Raw genomic sequence first — 19,408 nt, 5'->3', positions numbered from 1 at the left:
CATTGCATATTTACATTATATTAGCTAAATTATGTTAAAAATTACTTCAAATTGGCTTAAAAATACCTCAAACAATTCGATGAACACTTATATGATTGTAAATCGGGTGCACGCAAAAGTTTATGACGAATAAAAGATAAAACATTCAAATCCCAATACCTTCACAAAGCTCACTCCATGAATCCCTTGATAGGGCACAAATGACAAAGGTTGGATCTACACAGCATAACCCATGTAATAAGACTAATAACAAAGAGGCTATTTAAAATTGAATATAGATCTGATGCACTCTAAAAACTAACAATCCATTACAAGTGGTTTCTAAGGAATAAGGAGAAGTAAGCAATAAAAAATAACTCAAAGAACAAGAGAGTTGATTTTAAATTTTAACCATAATGTATATCAACTGCATGTAATCAGTGGCTCAAAGCCTTTTACACAAGTTCCGAACAATACATAACCAAAAGTGGAAATTTTACAAGCAACTAGCCAAATCTTTGGTTCATATACGAACCCAACCCGTAATATTCATTTCTCAATGATTATATAGAATTATACCCAGAAATGACTAAATAATGAGCCAAAAGAAGAAAGGCAAGATGCTATGTGATAATGTGCTTGTGGTTATTATGTACTTGTTGACAGTTGACATAAACACCTCCTCAAACCCGCAATATTCACAACGACTATACAGTTTTTGATTTCCTCTGTAATTATCTCCTTTATGCCTTCAGCTGCTCCTTACATGAGGCAGAACAAAGTCAAGGGGACTCGTCAAAGGCCATCACCTGCAGAAATTTTACAAGGAAACGAGTGTGTTGACTGAGCAATTCATTCCTATAATTTATATCATGATATGAGCAAACAAGTTGTCCAATTTCAATAAACAATTTATATTACGATGAAGAAGACCACCATAAAAAACAATACAATAACACCAAAAGTTACCTAGTACTCTAACAAGGCTCCAACCATTGGGGGGGGTAAGGAGAGGAAAAATTAAATGGGCTTTTGATTCGAGCTGCAATAACCCTCTACTTCACAATAGATAAGATAGCTATTTCAATTTGTTCCATTATCATCCAATGGAAAAAATAGTTTGATAAGCTATTTCAATTTGGAACATATCATAAAACAAGCATAACAATAATAGGGAAAACTTAACTCCATTTGGAAAATATCATATAACAGGGATAACAATAATAGCAAACCTTAACCCTATTTTGGTCTCACTTCATAAAATTAACTTTCTGCCTAATCAGGAGGAATAAGGAAGATCGCACTGTACAAGATACGAAGAGCAATCCAGGTCACAGCTCATGAGCAATAATGAATTTCACCGGAAGAGCAAGAAAAGGTTCACTTTGACACCTAAACAAAACTTATAACATACTTCGTATAAAAGTCGACACCCCCACAAAGATAATTCACAAACATTTCCAAAATAGAGGTATTAACCCCTACCTTCTTTCCCCAAGACAATTATTAAATATGAAGTTCTCAATATAAGAAGCATGAGACACAAAAGCCAAGATCATTAAGGCTGGGAAGTTTCAGCAATGAGTGGGGCATTGAAAGTCATAGTGCAATTGACAATGAAACTAAATCTTTCTACAACCTTGCAGCCAACTGTCTTCCCAGAACATACATTAACATTCCCTAGCGTTGCATACAACACTAACCCACAGAGTAAGTCATCGCTGACCACAAGATAAATCAATGCAGAGCTCACAGAGATGAGAAAATTGATACCTTGCCACAGACGGGGCAGTTCTCACTTCGCTCCATCCACTCATAAATGCAACCCAGATGAAAATGATGGGAGCACTTAGTCACTATCTTTGGATTCTCCTCGGTGTATTCTGCATTAACAAGATGTAAACTACTTTTAAGATTCTGGGGGCACAAAGAAATCACTTTAGATGTACAAGTGTAAAGAGAAGAAAACCAATACCTAAGAAATGGACAACTGAGAACACATAAATAATGGCCTTACACAGAATCAAAAAAATTAATGGATATAATTACCTTCAAGACAAGTTGGACAAACATCTTCATCCTCGGAAGAGGAATAAAAATATCCCATTACTTGCGTTGATTTAGCTGATGAAAGCTTTACAGATGATTTACGACCTTCTTTTGTGCCGTCTTCACAAGCTGACTCATTCCACTTGTCCCCTGTACTTAAAGGGTCAGAATCAGCATCAATATCACTTCTCCTCAGAGGTTCTGATTCATCATGTGAATGACTGGAACCCTTTTCCCGTCTAGAGAACAACCCATCCCGCTGCATGCGATAAAATCTAGGATCTGCATCATAAGGCAAAGGCCTTGGAGGAGAGCGATACATATCAGCAAGAGAGTTGTCTGTTGACACCACAGAAGTCAAAGATGCCCCTTGGATGGATGAAGGTAAGGATTGAACTTCCCCCCTTCGAAATACTGAAGAATACTACAGACACAGTAAGATGAAAGAATTACTTAAATGAAGGCAAAGAATCAGCAAACAAATACATGGTGTGCACAGACTAATAAAAAATAAGCCCATAAACAGGGAAAGCTTGAAAGTATAACCAGACACTTACACACCTACAAATTATAGCCCTCTTAACAGATCCATAAAAAATTATTCCCCTTCCCCCAAGCCATCTAGGAGCAGACCGACCATACTTGGGTATGGTAAATCCTGCCAAAATGTTTCATCACGATCTCAAATCTTACAACACCTTATCACTGCATTATCCAATAGTCCAATTCCTCCTCACTGTTACTATTGACAATCATATCTCTCCTCCTACTTCCTAACTACTGGCCCAAGTCTGTTCAAACCATGCAAAAACTGCCAACTCAACTTACCATAGTCCCTTCAGAGGCTCAGACATACTGGTCTCTTCAAGATAACTTTAGTTCAGCATATATAATAATCGTAACCATATCTCCAATTATCTATACATGAGAGAAAAGGACAGCCGAAGACAAACAATACACTAGACATCTTTAATGCAAATTTCAAAATCAAGACCTGCAAATCAATCACAAGGAAGTTCATATGCAGAATCAATACACCATTACATCGATATGTATTCCAAAATTCCAATACTACCACTTTAATCCCTTGATGCGTCATCATAAAAATCTTTTTCCATCAATGGGTTCACTAATTTGCTTTTACCTGATCCATCCCCCTCTTCCCCTGTTACTATTTCGGATGTCTGTTGAAGAAGTCAAAATTTTGCACCAAGGGTACCAACTCAGACCCCATCATCACAGCCCATTCATCACTACCAAGAATCACCATTAAAAGTCCAGAAGTTCTGACAGAGAAAGTGGATTTGGGCAATAAAAACAAGCAGAAACTGCTCAACATGAAAGCAGATTTTCAATAGCCACTCCTCTACAAATTTCAAGTCTCCCACTTACCCTTTGATTACCTTCAAAGCTTACATATTAGGAAGCCTTAAGTTGATGAACAGCAATAGATTTGGCCGCAACAGCCAGATAAGTCCTGCCTTCATGGTCAACAATAGGGAGGGACGAGGGAGATAATTCACAAAAGAACATAAAACCACCATACAAAAGCATGGGAGAATGAACAAAGATTGTGTTTATTTGTGCCAACGCAATGAAAATGATCGAACTTTAGCGGAGGGGCGACACAAATGTGACACAAAAAGAGAGAAGGTGAATGTAAAATAGAAATATAAATTTATCCAACCAAATAATAGAATAAAAAAAATGGTCAGACACAACTCAAAAACAACTTTTTCTGCCGTGAAGAATAACAAGCAGAGAAACTCTTTCAAATGATTATTTTGTTATGTCCTTTTCTTTGTATCATACGATTCCTTATGACGATTCATGTTAGCCGACCCCAAATCATTTTGGGACTAAGGCTTTATTGTTGTTGTGAAGAATAACAAGCAAGCTAGCACCTCTATCAAAAGTCAAAACTCCTTCCATCCCTTAAGAGAGAGATGACTTGAGGGATATAGAGTAAAAAAAAAATATCATAGTACACATAACACTAAGAGATCAATAGATCCCTCCTAATTTAGTATTTGGATATATGAAAGAGTACAAGCAACAAGTAAACAACATACCATATGGAAGAAATTTTGAAGGAAACAACTGAGACAGATACAGTTCCGGTAAACGGAACTATTTCTGTTCACGTAGTCTTCGATATCCTCCATGCGAAAGCAAGAACATAAAGAACCCATAATTCCAGCCAACGTCTCACTCATACACCAAAGTTTGTATCACTAAAACCCCACTGCTTCATTAACATTTATCAAAACTGCTCCTCAATATCTCCAAGGACATGAGTATCCCATACAGCAGTTAAGGAATGAAACTGGCAAGTAAATAATGAGAAAGGCGCTCAGTCCGTAGAAGTTCGCTAACTCCACGAACTAGTACCCTCTCTCCTTGCGATTTCCGAGTAACAGAATACTGAATTCCTTAACCTGAAAATGGAATCAACCCAAAACGTGATTCATAACACTACTCATGCACAATCAAAGGTTGTAACAATAACACCATGTTGCATTATCAAAGATCACTACAGTTTGGACCCGAAAAGGCAGGTGCTTAATTAAGTGAGACTATTCTTAATGCAATCAAACCTCATTCCTTTCAGACAAACCCCCACCGACAAAAATTCAACTAGATTACTAGAATTTGGTGACCCAAAAAAGAGAGTCAATGCAGCAGAAACTGGATTACTAGAATTGTTCAAACCTTGTTTCCAAGTAAAAATAGTCAGTCAGCATGGTTTAATTTCTCACAGTCATGAATTTAAATTATACCGTACATAAAAAATTAAAAAATTCATCTTGTAAATTAGTTTCTCAAATTTTCATGGCACTTTTATTCACTCAAACATCAATTGCATCATCATAAACCTCACCCAAAAAACAAAATTTTAAAAAAAAAAAATAAAAACATGCAAAAATAATTATTTAATAAAAAGGCAACAAAAATCAGTGATAATTGGAGTATATCCCAGAAACCCAGAATCCACAACAGCTAAAAAAATGGAAGAACATGGAAAAAGCGTCGAAATTGCGGAACAGAAAGAAATGATCCATCAAAAAATCAACAAAATTGAAAATACCCAATTCAGATAATCATGCAAATATATGATCACCAACTCACAGTTTAGTAATTCAGCAACAATATCAAATTTAATCCAACAAATCAACGAAAAAATTAATATAAAAAAGGTACCTTGGAAAATGAGGCAAAGAGATACCCGGGAAAAATCTAGAAAACCCAAATCAAAAACTCATGATTCTGCATTCGGAAGGAGAAAAGAAAAAAGACGGTTTATGATTTTTCGGAGTAAAAATAGGGGAGAAAATTTGGGGAAAAATTGGAAAAATTTAAGGTTTGATTTTTGCGCAAAATTAAAGCGACCTTGAAGAGGGTGGTGGGTGGATGGAAGAAAGAAGACGCACTGACTAACTTTATTATTTAACGAAGGTTTTTATATTTTTTAAAATTTTTTAATTCGTATTTTTTAATTGTGTTTTTTGTTAATTTGTTATGGATTAATCTTAACCTGTCACGTCTAATGTCGGAAAAATTTAGAATATTTTATACGGCGAATTTTTTAATTTCATTTTAAGTTTTAGGATTAAAAAAAGTGCAAATACTGATGATTGTTGTGCCAATTTGGTATGGAGTGATTTTAAAAAGTAGAGTATAAAAGTGCAACTTGTGTTTCAATGTTTCATAATTTGTTTTGATAGTGGGAAGAAAAAAGGAGGACAAAGGGAAAGAGGGTGGATGGTAGAGGGCAAAAGGTTACTCCTTTGAATGGATTAAGAACGACTCGTTACAATAATATTGCGACAAATCGGTTATATAGTTGTATAGTGAAAATTGTATGTTGTATAAGAGTATGATTTCATCCAGGGGTGTTAAAAATTGGTCAAGACCTAAAATCGGATCTGAATCTGCCGATTAAACTGGCATATTCAGATCTCGGTCTCGATATAATACCATAAAGTGGCACTTACATGAGGAGATGAAACACATATTCAAACCCTCAAGCATGACAACAAAAACAATCAAATCTTAAACTTTTTTCAAAGATTGGATCAATTAGGCACCTCCTAAAATCTATCGTGTGAATGACTTTTGACAACGCTGAGGATTAACTTATTAGCTCAACCAAAGCCAATAAAATTTTTGCTCTCATTCTTTAGCCAAAACTTCTTATTATCCTATTAAAAATGTCTTAAATACCTTTGAAATTGCTCCTAATTTTCAAAAGCTCATCTTTTTTGCCACTAACATGTAGCTGTTCATGTAATCGTAAATCAACTGACTAATTTTAATCATTAACAATAGAGCAAGCAATATCTGATATGTCAAGACAATAGGATCAAAACTGGCACGACACGAACACGAAGTTACTAAGAGAAAACATGAAGTCGACACTACACGACATGAAACCAACCCGAACACAGCCCGTTTAGATAAAGTGACCAAATTATACAATTATCCTACATTTTGAATAGTTTTCAATGGATTTTGTGAAAAACACGAAATTGACACGAGCCAAACATGACACAACACAACACGACCTTTTACCGGCTCTAATCAACAATCCAGTCCGCAGCTTAATCAACTCGCTCAACGAAATTAAAACTGTAATTCTACGCTACAATTAACAAGACCTTTGTACCAATAGCGGGACCTCCCATTTCAAAAATAAGAAAGAAAACTCCATTTTTATTCAATTTCTTGAAATTCCATGTTTTTTTTTTCAAACTCAGACAAAACATCCACTCTCTCACTCCTCTTCCTTCTCTCCTCTAATACTCACACTATCATTCAAATCTACTTCCAATTTTCTTAAATTCTTCACCAATTCTTACAAATTTAACCGATTGATTCGACATTTGCATTCATTAGATCTGTTCTAGGGTTTTAGCTTCAATCCCCTTTTTTCAATTGGAATTACTGGTAATACGATCCCCAAAAATTCCGATGATTTCGTCGTGATTTGAAATTCTAGGGTTTTTTGTTTTGTGTATTTATTACGAAATGCAGAGCTCGACGAGCTCGGCAATGACGGCTCAACCAGAGGCGATTTTGGAGTGGCTTCAGAAGGAGATGGGGTACAGACATGCGGGCCCGTATACGGGCTCAACTCGGGCCGGCGTGGGCCCATCGGCGGATGCAATTAGGAAGGTTTGTAGAGGGAATATGATTCCGGTGTGGAGTTTCTTGCTTCAGAGGGTGAAATCGGAGAAGACGGCGAAGACGATTCGAAGGAATATTCAGGTTCATGGAGGTGATGGTGGTGGAAAGGGGAAGGAGGTTGGGAAGAGAAGAGAGAAAGAGAGAGGGAGATTGGAGGCGTTGCAGGAGAGAGATGCCGCCGAGAAGGAGGTTGAGAGGTTGAGGCAGATTCTTAGGAGGCAGAGGAAAGAGTTGAAGGCTAAAATGTTAGAGGTTTCGAGGGAGGAGGCTGAGAGGAAGCGAATGCTCGATGATCGTGGAAATCTCAGGTTTAGCTTGCTTTCTCTTTGCAGCTGATTATATTGGAGTCATTTGTTCAATGCTTATTTTAATTTGTGACTTGTTGGAGTTGGCATTGGTAGTGTGATGTGAGTTTTTATGTTAGGATGTGTAGGTTTGTGTATACTTTTTCAATGTTTAACGAATTAATGTCGACGGTATTGGTTTTGGTTTCGATAGAATGCTGTATTTACACTCTATGGCCTTGGCATTACCATCACAAGGTCATATTTCACAAAAGGAAGTGCATTCCTATCATCATGTTTCTTAGTGTAATTAGAATTACTGTTGAAGGTATTGGATATTATAGTATTGTACACTACTTTGGAATTTAATAAAGCTGTAACATCTCTTGAAAAGGACTATACTTGGATATCCTATAATAACCTTCATTTGAAATGAATGTGGGTGAGAAGGTTGAAAGGACACAACCATCGTAATGATTATTTAGTTTAACTATATCTTACCTTATACTACCTTTGTTCCTTATATTTGCAACTTTGGAGGGTTGCACGGACTCCGAGACAAATTTTTCTTGTGGGTGTTAAATGGAGAAAGATAGAGATGGATGTGATGAGGAGAGAGATGGAGAGAAATGATAACTTAAAAAGGAAAGAAAACACTTGTTGCAAATAATATGAAACATCCATTTTTGGCAAATATTGCCAATTGCCAATAATATGAAACGGAAGTAGTATATGATGAGTTGGGACAACTTGAATATGGGATGGAGGGAATGACATAGAATCATCTAAATTTTAGGACGTGGGAGGAGGATAATGTGTGGGTATAATTGGAGAGGTTTGGACATTAGTTACTTTAGTTGAGTGTTGTCTAGTACACTATTTATTTTGGTACTGTCTAAATATCATATTGAGTGTTGCGGGTTTGTACTTTAGGTTGGGAATGGAGAGTGAATCATTTGTACTTAAACTGTTCTTGCCAAGAGGCATCTCTGAGGCATTGTATACAACAACCTGAAGAGAGTTACTTCATATTAAAATGTAAAACTTATTTGTTAATATGGGTTATTTTTGATGATCTATTATAAATAATGCAGGCATAAGCAGGTTATGTTGGAGACATATGATCAACAATGTGATGAAGCAGCAAAAATATTTGCTGAATATCATAAACGTCTTCGTTATTACGTCAGTCAGGCTAGGAATTCTCAGAGGTCCAGTGTTGATCTCTCTACTGAAGTAGCTAGTACCCTGCATGCAAGCAGTGAGAAAGAGGGTGTTTACTCGACTGTCAAGGGAGCCAAAGCTGCTGAAGATGTCATTCTTATTGAAACTACTCGCGAAAGGAACATCAGAAAAGCATGTGAGTTTCTTGCATCACATACACTTGACAGAATACGCAGCTCTTTTCCTGCTTTTGAAGGAAGTGGTGTGCACTCAAATCCTCAGCTAGAAGCTGCTAAGTTGGGCTATGATTTTGATGGTGAAATACCTGAGGAAGTTAGTATTGTTGTTGGAAATTGCCTAAAAAGTCCGCCTTTGTTACTTCAAGCTATTACTGCATATACTCAGCGGTTGAATTCACTCATTAGTAGAGAAATTGAGAAAGTTGATGTTAGAGCAGATGCTGAAGCACTCAGGTACTTGTGATGTTTCCTTACTATCTTTAGTGGCAACTTATTTTTTATTTTTTTACTCTATGGATTATTTTGATTGGTAAGTGATGTTAATATTGCTGTCTTTATGTCTTGTGATTCTCACGTTTGCCTGTGTGGAATGTACTGTTTATTTGATGCCTTGGGTACAAGCATTGTATATCTACATATCTTGTAATCCTCACTAGACTTATTGTAAGTTCGGTCATATTGATCAGGTATAAGTATGAGAATAACCGAGTGATGGACGCTTCATCCCCAGATATGACCTCACCATTAAGTTATCAACTTTATGGTAATGGAAAGATTGGGGAAGATCTACCTTCAAAGGGAAGTGAAAATCAGCTTCTTGAAAGACAGGTTTGGTTCTACCTTGACACATAACACATTATTTGCATTTGGAATATGTAGATGTCTTGCTGATTATGTTTGTCAGTCTCCTTTTTCTTTGGAAGTGAGTGATTTAGTGACCGACATATGTTAGATTCAGATTCTTTAATTGTTTATATGGTTTTACATTTCAACTCTTTGATTTTTGTAAGTTGCTTTCTTGACGAGTTTCTCTCTTTCATCATCGCAGAAAGCTCATGTTCAACAATTTATAGCTACAGAGGATGCTTTAAATAAATCTGCAGAAGCTCGAAGTATGTCTGAGAAGCTTTTAATTCGTCTGCATGGAAGTGATGTTAATTCTCACCTGCCCATTGTTGGAGGAGCGTCACAAAATGTTGGGAGTCTCAGGCAATTCCAGGTAACCTTAGTTGGTTAAACAGTTTGCAAAAATTTTCAAGTCTGCTAATTCATTGGATCACTATCGGTTGTCATATAATATGCTTCAGGTGTTTAATTTTGCATTAAAATAGCCTTGTAGGTTTGTGGGTTAGAATTTGTTTTGAAGGTCGAAAGTGTCATTGATAATCGAGCTGCTTAGCAAAAATTCTTTATATACTATTTTCTCTTCTAAATTTACCTTTTGTTCCTGGCTAGCTGGGTTTTTTTTTTTTTTTTTTTTTTTTTTTTTTCCCCTGGTTTGTGAGAACAGAGCTGTGCTGATACATGGGTTTAATCATTTAAGTTTGTCACTCTTGGTTCCATAGGTGCCTTGTAGATTTATTCTAGCAAGCTTTAGACTTTGTTGGGTGTATGCTAACTGTTTTCCTTGTTTTTAGTTGGAAGTGTGGATGAAGGAGAGAGAAGCTGCTGGATTAAGGGCAAGTGTAAACACATTAATGTCTGAGGTGCAGCGTTTGAATAAGTTATGTGCTGAGAGGAAAGAAGCCGAAGATTCTTTGAAAAAGAAATGGAAAAAGATTGAGGAGTTTGATTCTCAAAGATCTGAACTTGAATCTATATGCACTGCTCTTCTTGACGCTAACAAGGTAAGTAATTGAGCTGGAATATGTCTTTGATTGCCTAGCAAATAAAAAAATCGACAACTGTTTCTGACTTTGATGTCTAATAAAATTTTCACTTGATGCATTCTATATGGCCTCAAGACTCAGTATTGTATACAGAGTATTATAAAGTTTGGATATCATATATTCACTTGGATACTTATTAGGGTTGTGTCCATAGGTATGCTGTTTTGTATAATTTTATCAAATTTAAGAAACTTATTTTTGATATCTACATCCCTAAAAGAGCTAGTTCTATGTGATTGCTGTGTGGATGACCTAATTAAGTGGGATTATGGAAGTTGCTCATTGGTTTTGGACTCTCTTCTGCTTCCAGTCTTGGCTATTATATTATCTGAGTATGGGCATTTATGATTTATCTGACATGCTTTTCCCCCTTTTTTTTCTCTCTCAAAAAACGGCCTCAGCTTACATGTCCAGTAAAACTTTATAACTTAAATCTATCAATTTAAGCTTCTATCTTACAGGCATGACATCTGCTCTTGGTAGCGTCTGTGCTTCATTTTGTCTCTTGCTGGTATCTGAAGCCTCATGTTATGTTTATGTTGAAAACCCTTTGCGCTATCTCCATTTTTTGCTTTGTAAACACTCTATCCATCTCTAAATATTAAACCACATTGATCATTGGTTATCTTTGAGGAAATATGCTATATTGTCATACTAGTTATTTTCTGTGTAAGTTTACATGTCTTTTTCATGCTACAACATAGTCTTTCCTGAGAACTCTTAGTGAGGGATTACATTTAACGTATTATGTGGAAATTTTAGTGCTATTTATTCCAATTTTAGAAATTAGCGCATTGTTTTGGGATGGCTTATAAAAGGGATGTGGCCTACTAGTTAGGGCTGGAGGTAGCAGCATATAGATCATTTCTGCTGTTAGGTTTTTTTACTCTACCTTCTTTGCTGTGAGATGTCAAAGACTACACTTTTCAACACTCTTGAAGATTGCATAGAACACTAAATTATTTTGGTGATTGTGGGATCACAATTGTCGCATAAAAGACTAGCGATTCAAATTATATGGATTTTTCTTATAGCTGTCTACACTTTGTGGATTTGTTGGCAAATTTATGTAAGATAACCTGTGTTGGGGCCTTTGTGAAGCAAATTCAGTTGTCTATTGACATTTGAATTTCTCTTACCTTTAACATGATCTTAAATTGCTTCCAGGCTGCTGCTGCATTTTGGAGTCAACAGCCATTGGTTGCTCGTGAATTTGCATCTAGTACTATCATCCCTGCTTCTGGAATTGTGATAGAATTATCAAACAGTGCAAAGGATCTTATAGAAAAAGAAGTTTCATCTTTCCTGCAAAGTCCTGATAATAGTCTTTACATGCTGCCAGCTAGCCCACAGGTACACAATTAGTCTGTTGTGTAAAATGTTTTTTTTTTCCTCTTATATTTGTTTAAGGGTGGATAAAGAATTTCTACTATATAGATATAAGACATGCCTCATTTTTGCTCAATCAATGTTCTTTGGTTTTATCATGGATCAAATTAGTGAGGCACAATGGATATTATATGTGTGACAGCAGTAGCAATGGGTTACATTGAGAATGCGTGCTAAACATAAGAGAAAGGATTGAGTGTTTAAAATTAGGTTTCTTCATGACTTTCTGCGTATCTCTGAGTTAATGAGCTATGGCCTTGTGTTCTCTGTTGCTTCTCTTTGAGTTTTGACTGTTTAGAATCTTGAGGGTATGTTTAGCACCAAGGCATAGTTTCCTCCTGCCCAAATGATTTGCTTATGTCTCAGCTACCAAAGTAATTGATTTACAAAAGCTATGACGTGGTCTAGATGTCATTTCTGACTGTAGGCTTTTCTTATTAATGTGGCATTTAAATCTCGTCTTGATCAGTTTCTTGTGTAATCTGGTTGTCATCAGGCTCTCTTGGACTCCATGGGTTCTAGTGGGTCTACGGGACCAGAGGCCCTAGCTGCTGCTGAGAAAAATGCTGCTTTATTGACTGCAAGAGCGGGTGCAAGGGATCCTTCTGCAATTCCCTCAATCTGTCGCATTTCTGCTGCTCTTCATTATCCTTCTGGTAAGGTTCCATCACTTGATACCTGTCGTAAATTAATTAGAAGAAAAAGGAAGAACTTTGTAAGTGACGTAGCGTTGTGTTTGGGATCTTTTAACTATGTACACTCAGTTGGTACTAACTCCTGATACTAATTTAGTGCAGTTGAGTACTTGAGTAACAATTATATATTACTCTTGTTTGAAGTGTTTGTTTTAGTTGAATTCAGCAAGTTTAAAAAGTACTATCAGTGAGTTATGGTCCAGTCTTTTTTAGTGTTTCATGTTTTGAGGCATCATCTTTGTGTAAATGATAATATTGATTATTCATTGATATCTTGGAGATTCTGTTTGTTTCTTATGATTGGCACTTTGATCTCTCCTCTCTAGGTTATGTAGTAAATAATTTCATTTTGTGTTAAAGGATCAGATGATGGTTTGGCATCGGTACTGAAAGCCTTGGAATTCTCTTTGAAACTGCGGGGTTCCAAGGCTTGTGTGCTGGAGGACTTAGCAAAGGCAATCAATTTGGTTCATAGCCGAAGAGACCTTGTTGAGAGTGGTCGTACAGTGTTAAACCATGCTCACCATGCACAGCAGGAATATGAAAGGTAACATCCTTTTCTATTTCACTGTAGAATTCTCTGAACTCCTGCTTTTGTTTATGCATTGGTGTGCTATTACATTAGAGCCCACTCATAAATAAGTTTGTCTTTTTTTAATCTGATGAATAATTTTTCCTTTGAAGCTGTGCACTAACAAAATTATTTTTTCCCTTCATATTCTTCGGAGTTTTGAGTTTATTTAGTTTCTTACTGAGATATGCTTATCTTTTGTATTTATATGGTCAATAACCATTTTAAATTTTGTCAAAATGATGTGCATTGCTTCTCCTGTGGCCAGTACGCCCGTTGTCCTAGGGCGTGTGCCATTCACGAATTAACATTTTCTTATTGAATTTGGCAGAACTACAAGGTACTGTCTTTCATTGGCCTCTGAACAAGAAAGAACTGTGATTGACGAATGGTTGCCTGAGCTCACAAATGCTATATTAAATGCTCAGAAGAGCCTGGAAGATTGCAAATATGTCAAGGGCTTGGTAAGTAATTGTTGTGCTTTTAGCAGAAATCATATGTATTTTCTCTGTCTGCATGTAATAAGAGTGTATTAGGATAGTTTACACCCTCCACTTCAAACAATATGTTGCTTTTTCCAATTTTAGACTTATAGTTTTCAGATAGAATAAGATTGTATTTCTTTTTGTGCCATCTCTTGAAGGGTTTATATTGAACTTTAGAAAGGAGGATAGATTGTTAAGCTGCATGTTTAGATTTGTAATGGTTAGTTCCGATATGGAGTTGTTTTATTGGCATTATTGGTCTGGTCTTAATTCTTACAATCAAAGTGAAATGTATGGTGGATCTGTTTACTAATCAGATAATTAATTATAGATATAAAAAGGCTATTTCTCAGAATTCCTTAAAATTCCCTTTGTTCAGTAGATGGTATTTGACGATTAGGATTGTTAATTTATGAATGAAAAAAACTTTGCTTTATGGAAATAGTGATGTCTTGTGTTGGAATGACTCAAAATTGAAAGCACTGCCTCAAGCATTCAACACTGTATTGTCTCTGTATAACAATATTCTGGATGCAAATTTAAGCTTGTGTGTGTGTGTGTGTTTATTTATTTATTTATATTTTTTTTGTAAAAAGATTAAAAAAGATTTGTAATTGAAAATCCCAGCCCATGGCTGTCCAGGCCTAAGGTGGAAAAATGATCATATACAAGTAAAACTCCGATTTACAAGCTATGCTTGTCTGATCTGTATTGGCAGTTACGTAATTTCAGTTTTGACCAATTTTGATGTGTTCTGCAGCTTGATGAGTGGTGGGAGCAACCAGCCTCAACTGTTGTTGACTGGGTTACAGTTGATGGTCAAAACGTTGGTGCTTGGCTTAATCACGTGAAGCAGCTTCTTGCATTTTATGACAAGGAACTGTTATAAGTGGTTGTGATAATCCTCAGTGGACCAACTTCGTTACATTTTTCTTCTCCACTAGCCACTTGCAAATCCCAAGTTTCGGCTAAGAGGTGTCTTGAAGCCTTGAACTAACAGATTTTGTGCAATTATACAGATATTAAGTTCTTGGAGACTGTGGGTCTGTGGGTAGAATCATCTCATTCCAAATCTGAGGTACAAGAAATATCTCCCTCCCACGCTCTGTTCCCCCCTCCCTTTTCTTCTCTCACCCTCCTTTTTGTACAGTATCTTATCCCCATGTACAAACTTTCTATCAGTTCTTACGTTGGGTTTACAACTTTACATGCCACTAAATGGCAGTGTATCTTTCACCTAATTCCTCTATTTAGGAGATCAGTGTTGCGTGATTTGTAATGTAAAGAATTGTACTTGTAGACCTCATTTTACTCTAATGCTAATGGAATGCCATTCTTTTTGTACTTACAATACTGAACACTTTTGCTCTCTGTTGTAAAGTGATCATAACTCTTATCACACATTTTCCTTTTTCTCTACATAAAGTCTTCTTTAAGCTATTGCTATTGACATTACTGCTGAAGGAATCCTGTGATGAGCAACTCATCATTCGCTGTTTACCAGAGGATTTTACAGCTGCTGCTGCTCCTGTGAAGTGTGAAGAACATGGCAACAGCTGAGCCAAGATAATCAACTGCAAGCTTTTTAATAACAGGTACTCTGTAATTTACATAATTCAAAGGGTATTTTGAACTGTCTTTTTTAGTTACAGATTGTCCTGGATTTTATCAGTAGTAGTACGAACTAGGGGGTACTATACCACTCTCGTATGATGTTAGAATGGAAGGGATTATCCATCTTCCACACTAGTAATAACAATGCATCATGTCAATGTATGATCTATGGACTGTGAGCAAGTTAAAGTTTATCTCGATGATTGTGCAGTAGGCCAGAGATATGAACAAATTAATTAGAATGACAGATGATGTTTTCTATCCTTTAAGATTGGAGTCTTTTAGTTCATGTAGTTAGTCTACTGTGCTATCTCTTGTGATATACGGTCATACGGAGTATATGGTGTTCAGTGAGCTTCTTATATTGGGGCGCTTATTTTGGACTGAGGTAGCCACTTAAGTCTTATCTTGCTCCCATCTTCATGTTAGTAAGGTGCTCATAGGCTAGAACTACATCACATCGCTCTATCATTTGGCCTTTTGCGTCTGTAGGGCTAAAAATTATGAACCATATTTTCTCCCTTGCGGCCCTACCCTTTGAAAACCGATATAAACTGGGTTGGCTGTGATGCAACCCAAGGTAGTCTTGCTATACAATTTCACATGTTGCCTTTATCTGAAAGACATGTCTATTTGAAATTGTGAGACACAATGTTGTACTCGTAAATTATTGGTTAGTTATAGATGTCGTAAGTATAGTTTTTATGTACTACGTAATTTTTTAAAATTTCCCACAAAATTTTATAGTTCTTCCGTTCACTTTTAGTTACAACACATTAATTTTCACACTTGTCAATGTATAATTTTAACTCTCCATATCTTTAATTAGAGATGATTAAAATAAGATTGTATGAAAATATAAATTGAAACCAATCTAACAAAGATTTTGCAAAATTATATCATGCCAACATATAAATCAACAAAGAAGGTCAAATGTAACAATGTGAATAGTGTAAATTTTCAAGTGTTAGCAATTAAAAGTGAATGAAGTATATTTTTTTAACATATTGGGCTAGGAGAGAATGTGTGAGGAAGGTTTTAATTTTTTTTCTTCTTATTAATCATAAATTATAATTAGAGAGTTGTCTTCTCTCAAGTTTAACACTAAGTTACAAATCCATTTAAGATATTTGGAAAAAATAATATAAATCCTTTCCTGGCGATTTGGATTTCGGAATTACATGATAATGAAGGAAGATATTGTTTATGATTAATTTTTAGTTATCTCATCATTTGGAGTCGTATAAATTTGTAATACAATGACATTTAGCATTTTATTAATTGACAAACGTCGTTTTTTGTGTAATTAATAAACAGAATATATTCGTTATCCTAAGGCAAAGATTATAGAATGTTCATGATCCAATAGAAAAAACAACATTGATATAGAAGAGCAGACATACTAGTACGTAAATTGTTATGTCGTGAGGTGCCACTAAATTCAACCCGTGAGTTTGTGAGATAAGGTGGGCAACTTTTTGGGACACCCGTGAACTAAGGAATTGGAAGCTCCCTTTTTACAAAATCAGCCTTTATTCTTGATCACTATCAAATGTTGTTACTAGAATTATGTTGTGATAAGTTTTCTTTTACTGATGTTTAATCGGTTTTAATGTATTCCATCAGCGATAACGATGATCAATTAATCATTAGGCACTTTGTACATTTTTGTAAATGGTACTTAGTATAAAGTATTAGTTTAGGAAGAAAATATCAAGTGTCGATCAGTGTTATTATACTTCAAAATTATATGTGAGGTAATTTTTTCTAAGAGAATCATTTTCTAGATTTTAAAGAGTTATATTACTTTATTTATTTTTATTTTTTTTTATGTGATGCTTTGAATTATTTTCTTTACCTAATCTTTACTTTATGTAAGCCTCATAAGTTACAACCACTATCAGGCATTAAATACATAAATCAATAGGGATTTACCCCTCTTCCACACAAAAAAAAAAATTAAAGAATTAAAAAAAAAAATAATGGTTGATTTGTGAAATTATTAGCTAGTTAGCTAGCTTGATTCTAAAAATTACTCCATGCACTTATTTAAAGGGAAGGGAGTAGATAAATAACCAAATATCATTTAATAAACCATAAATAGCAGTATGAATTTGTTGAAAGTACTTATGAAATGCCTCTTTTCATTAATATCATCTCTCTCTCTTTTAATTATACACAAACTTATGTTCTGATTGTGATTTAAATTTTTTTTTTTTTTATTTTGGAAAGATTCATTTTTCTTTTGACCGACCTTTGGATGATTATAGACTTTTTTATTTTTTTTTTATTTTTTTTAAAACTGGTTAGAGTATATTATATCATAGTGAGAGTGTCAACAAGTACATACGACTAAATTAGGATGTCTAAAAGGGCTGCTCTTTTTAGCTCTTACACATGTACAAAGTATTACAATACATAATTCTAAACGCCGACTTCAAATATATAATCTAATTGTAAGGGTTGTATCTCAAAATATTGTTTTTTTTATTTTTTGGGTCGAGCAACAACAATCTTGCATTATTTGCTCGAGGAATAATGTCATGTTAAATTATCACAAAAAGACGCACAACAAAAAATTGAGCCACACAATCTTCGTACGTAAATTTACTTATCATTTCCCCACCCAATTCAGCAATCGGTGCATACTTATGTTAGAGCATGTCGTATGTTTAGTTTTTTACCAATATAAAATTTGTGGTGCTTGAGATACGTATTTAGAATCACACAAATAATCAGTAATATTCTGCATAAACTGAAAACAAGATTTTTATTTCAGCAAAATGCCACAAGAATTGAAGATGTTTTTCTAGCTTTTGTAATAACTACGTAGTAAATACCAAAATCAAATAAAGAAGTGACTGATTGTCTGCCTTAGGGTGGTCTAATGGTTTTCTATGCGTGTTCTTTGCCCTTTTCCTTAAAGAAGATAAGAATTATCTAAAAATGGATTCTTATCCACCATATATTTGTGTACCTTTATTTTGATCTATATCCTCGATTTTAATTATGTTATCTACTACAGAGTAGAACGTAATGCAAAGTATGCTAATTGGTTAAGGTCTATACAAACAAATGTTTGTGTAACATGTTCGGCTTACCTCTTTCTTTATTTTGCGATGATAAGTAGAAATTCATTTTATTTAAATGAAATGGTGCATATAAGCTCAAGACTCCAAAACATATTCGGATTATTCATAAAATACCTCGATAAAAAAATACATCATATATCTATATAAAATTCAAGATGAACAATCGACTTACCTATTTCTATATCTTATAGACTTTAGCAAAGAGAAATTTGTTTCTGTATTTAGAAATCAAAATGTCTTTAGGGGTGATACCTAAGATCGGGATATATATTTGTCTACACTCCTATTCTATTTAGTTTGGACTATAACAAGCAGAGAATTTAATATTTTTCTGGCCTCTGATCGTATTTCGTTCAAACAAAAGCTTACTGTATTATATTTGTACACGTACGTTACAACCTCAGCCTCAACTAGATATCCATTCACTGCATCACATATATTTGATGCTATAAACCTACAAAGGAGAAATTCAGAGTTGTACAACAGTAATGAAAAAGAAGATACATGGAAGAAGTGCATTATGAATGACTACTGACTAGTGCAAAAGAGGGAACAAACTGATTTAATGTAAAGTACGTGTGAATGTGGCCTGGGATAACCAGATAATCTGCTCATTGATTCCTAAATTAATATAGAGTGTAATGTAACAACTTTTTCCGGACATTCTAAAATAGTACATATGACTAGCTGTTATCTCGAGGGATGGAGTAAACAACATTGGAGGATCGGAAAAACAAAATAATGAAAAAATGGTGAATTGAAGTAATGCTCTAATCAATCTAATCACCATAGCTTTTTTAACCTACAAGTCCCAAGTCAAAACTCATGAAATATGTGGTTTACTCAACTTATCTCGTGAACCAACTGGGATTTCTACCTATTGCAATGTACACCACCAATAAAAGAACTACTAACTTTCAGTAAAATGTAGCATGTAGTAAAACCTACATAATTCCAAATAATAAAATAAAATAAAATAGGAATTAAAAA

General features: G+C 35.0%; 2 protein-coding genes across 4 annotated transcripts; one reads left to right on the top strand and one right to left on the bottom strand.

Moving 5' to 3' along the window:
• Positions 1 to 353: 353 nt before the first annotated feature.
• Positions 354 to 5,663, bottom strand: LOC110703466 (E3 ubiquitin-protein ligase At3g02290-like). Its single transcript, XM_021881287.1, has 5 exons — positions 5,230 to 5,663; positions 4,101 to 4,466; positions 2,029 to 2,452; positions 1,753 to 1,862; positions 354 to 788 (listed from the first exon to the last, which is right to left on the bottom strand). The coding sequence occupies exons 2-5, from the start codon at positions 4,242 to 4,244 to the stop codon at positions 762 to 764; spliced, it is 705 nt and encodes a 234-aa protein (XP_021736979.1). The 5' UTR covers positions 4,245 to 4,466; positions 5,230 to 5,663; the 3' UTR covers positions 354 to 761.
• Positions 5,664 to 6,683: 1,020 nt separating this feature from the next.
• LOC110703454 (AUGMIN subunit 5-like) lies at positions 6,684 to 15,615 on the top strand. Of its 3 annotated transcripts, none has more exons than XR_002507677.1 (11): positions 6,684 to 7,523; positions 8,594 to 9,136; positions 9,370 to 9,511; positions 9,732 to 9,902; positions 10,321 to 10,530; positions 11,740 to 11,925; positions 12,458 to 12,617; positions 13,017 to 13,203; positions 13,559 to 13,691; positions 14,473 to 14,790; positions 15,217 to 15,615. XR_002507677.1 is itself a non-coding variant. In XM_021881267.1 (10 exons), the coding sequence occupies exons 1-10, from the start codon at positions 7,057 to 7,059 to the stop codon at positions 14,599 to 14,601; spliced, it is 2,328 nt and encodes a 775-aa protein (XP_021736959.1). In that variant the 5' UTR covers positions 6,684 to 7,056; the 3' UTR covers positions 14,602 to 15,115. The 3 variants fall into 3 exon arrangements, 1 of the variants encoding a protein (XP_021736959.1); XR_002507678.1 differs by having other exon boundaries at positions 15,177 to 15,615; XM_021881267.1 differs by lacking the exon at positions 15,217 to 15,615 and having other exon boundaries at positions 14,473 to 15,115.
• Positions 15,616 to 19,408: the final 3,793 nt, after the last annotated feature.

The sequence above is a fragment of the Chenopodium quinoa genome, unplaced genomic scaffold, assembly GCF_001683475.1.
Source record: "Chenopodium quinoa cultivar QQ74 unplaced genomic scaffold, ASM168347v1, whole genome shotgun sequence".
NCBI classification, from domain to species: domain Eukaryota; kingdom Viridiplantae; phylum Streptophyta; class Magnoliopsida; order Caryophyllales; family Amaranthaceae; genus Chenopodium; species Chenopodium quinoa.
The sequence above is the reverse complement of the archived record's forward strand: the minus strand, read 5'-3'. Positions and strand labels throughout refer to the sequence as shown.

Coding starts and splice junctions, on each gene's coding strand:
- LOC110703466 (XM_021881287.1), bottom strand. CDS start 4,244: ATGAGTGAGACGTTGGCTGGAATTATGGGTTCTTTATGTTCTTGCTTT. Junction 2,453..4,100: donor TTCAAAATTTCTTCCATATG/GTATGTTGTTTA, acceptor CTGTGTCTGTAG/TATTCTTCAGTATTTCGAAG. Junction 1,863..2,028: donor TTGTCCAACTTGTCTTGAAG/GTAATTATATCC, acceptor TTGTTAATGCAG/AATACACCGAGGAGAATCCA.
- LOC110703454 (XM_021881267.1), top strand. CDS start 7,057: ATGCAGAGCTCGACGAGCTCGGCAATGACGGCTCAACCAGAGGCGATT. Junction 7,524..8,593: donor GATGATCGTGGAAATCTCAG/GTTTAGCTTGCT, acceptor TAAATAATGCAG/GCATAAGCAGGTTATGTTGG. Junction 11,926..12,457: donor TGCTGCCAGCTAGCCCACAG/GTACACAATTAG, acceptor GGTTGTCATCAG/GCTCTCTTGGACTCCATGGG.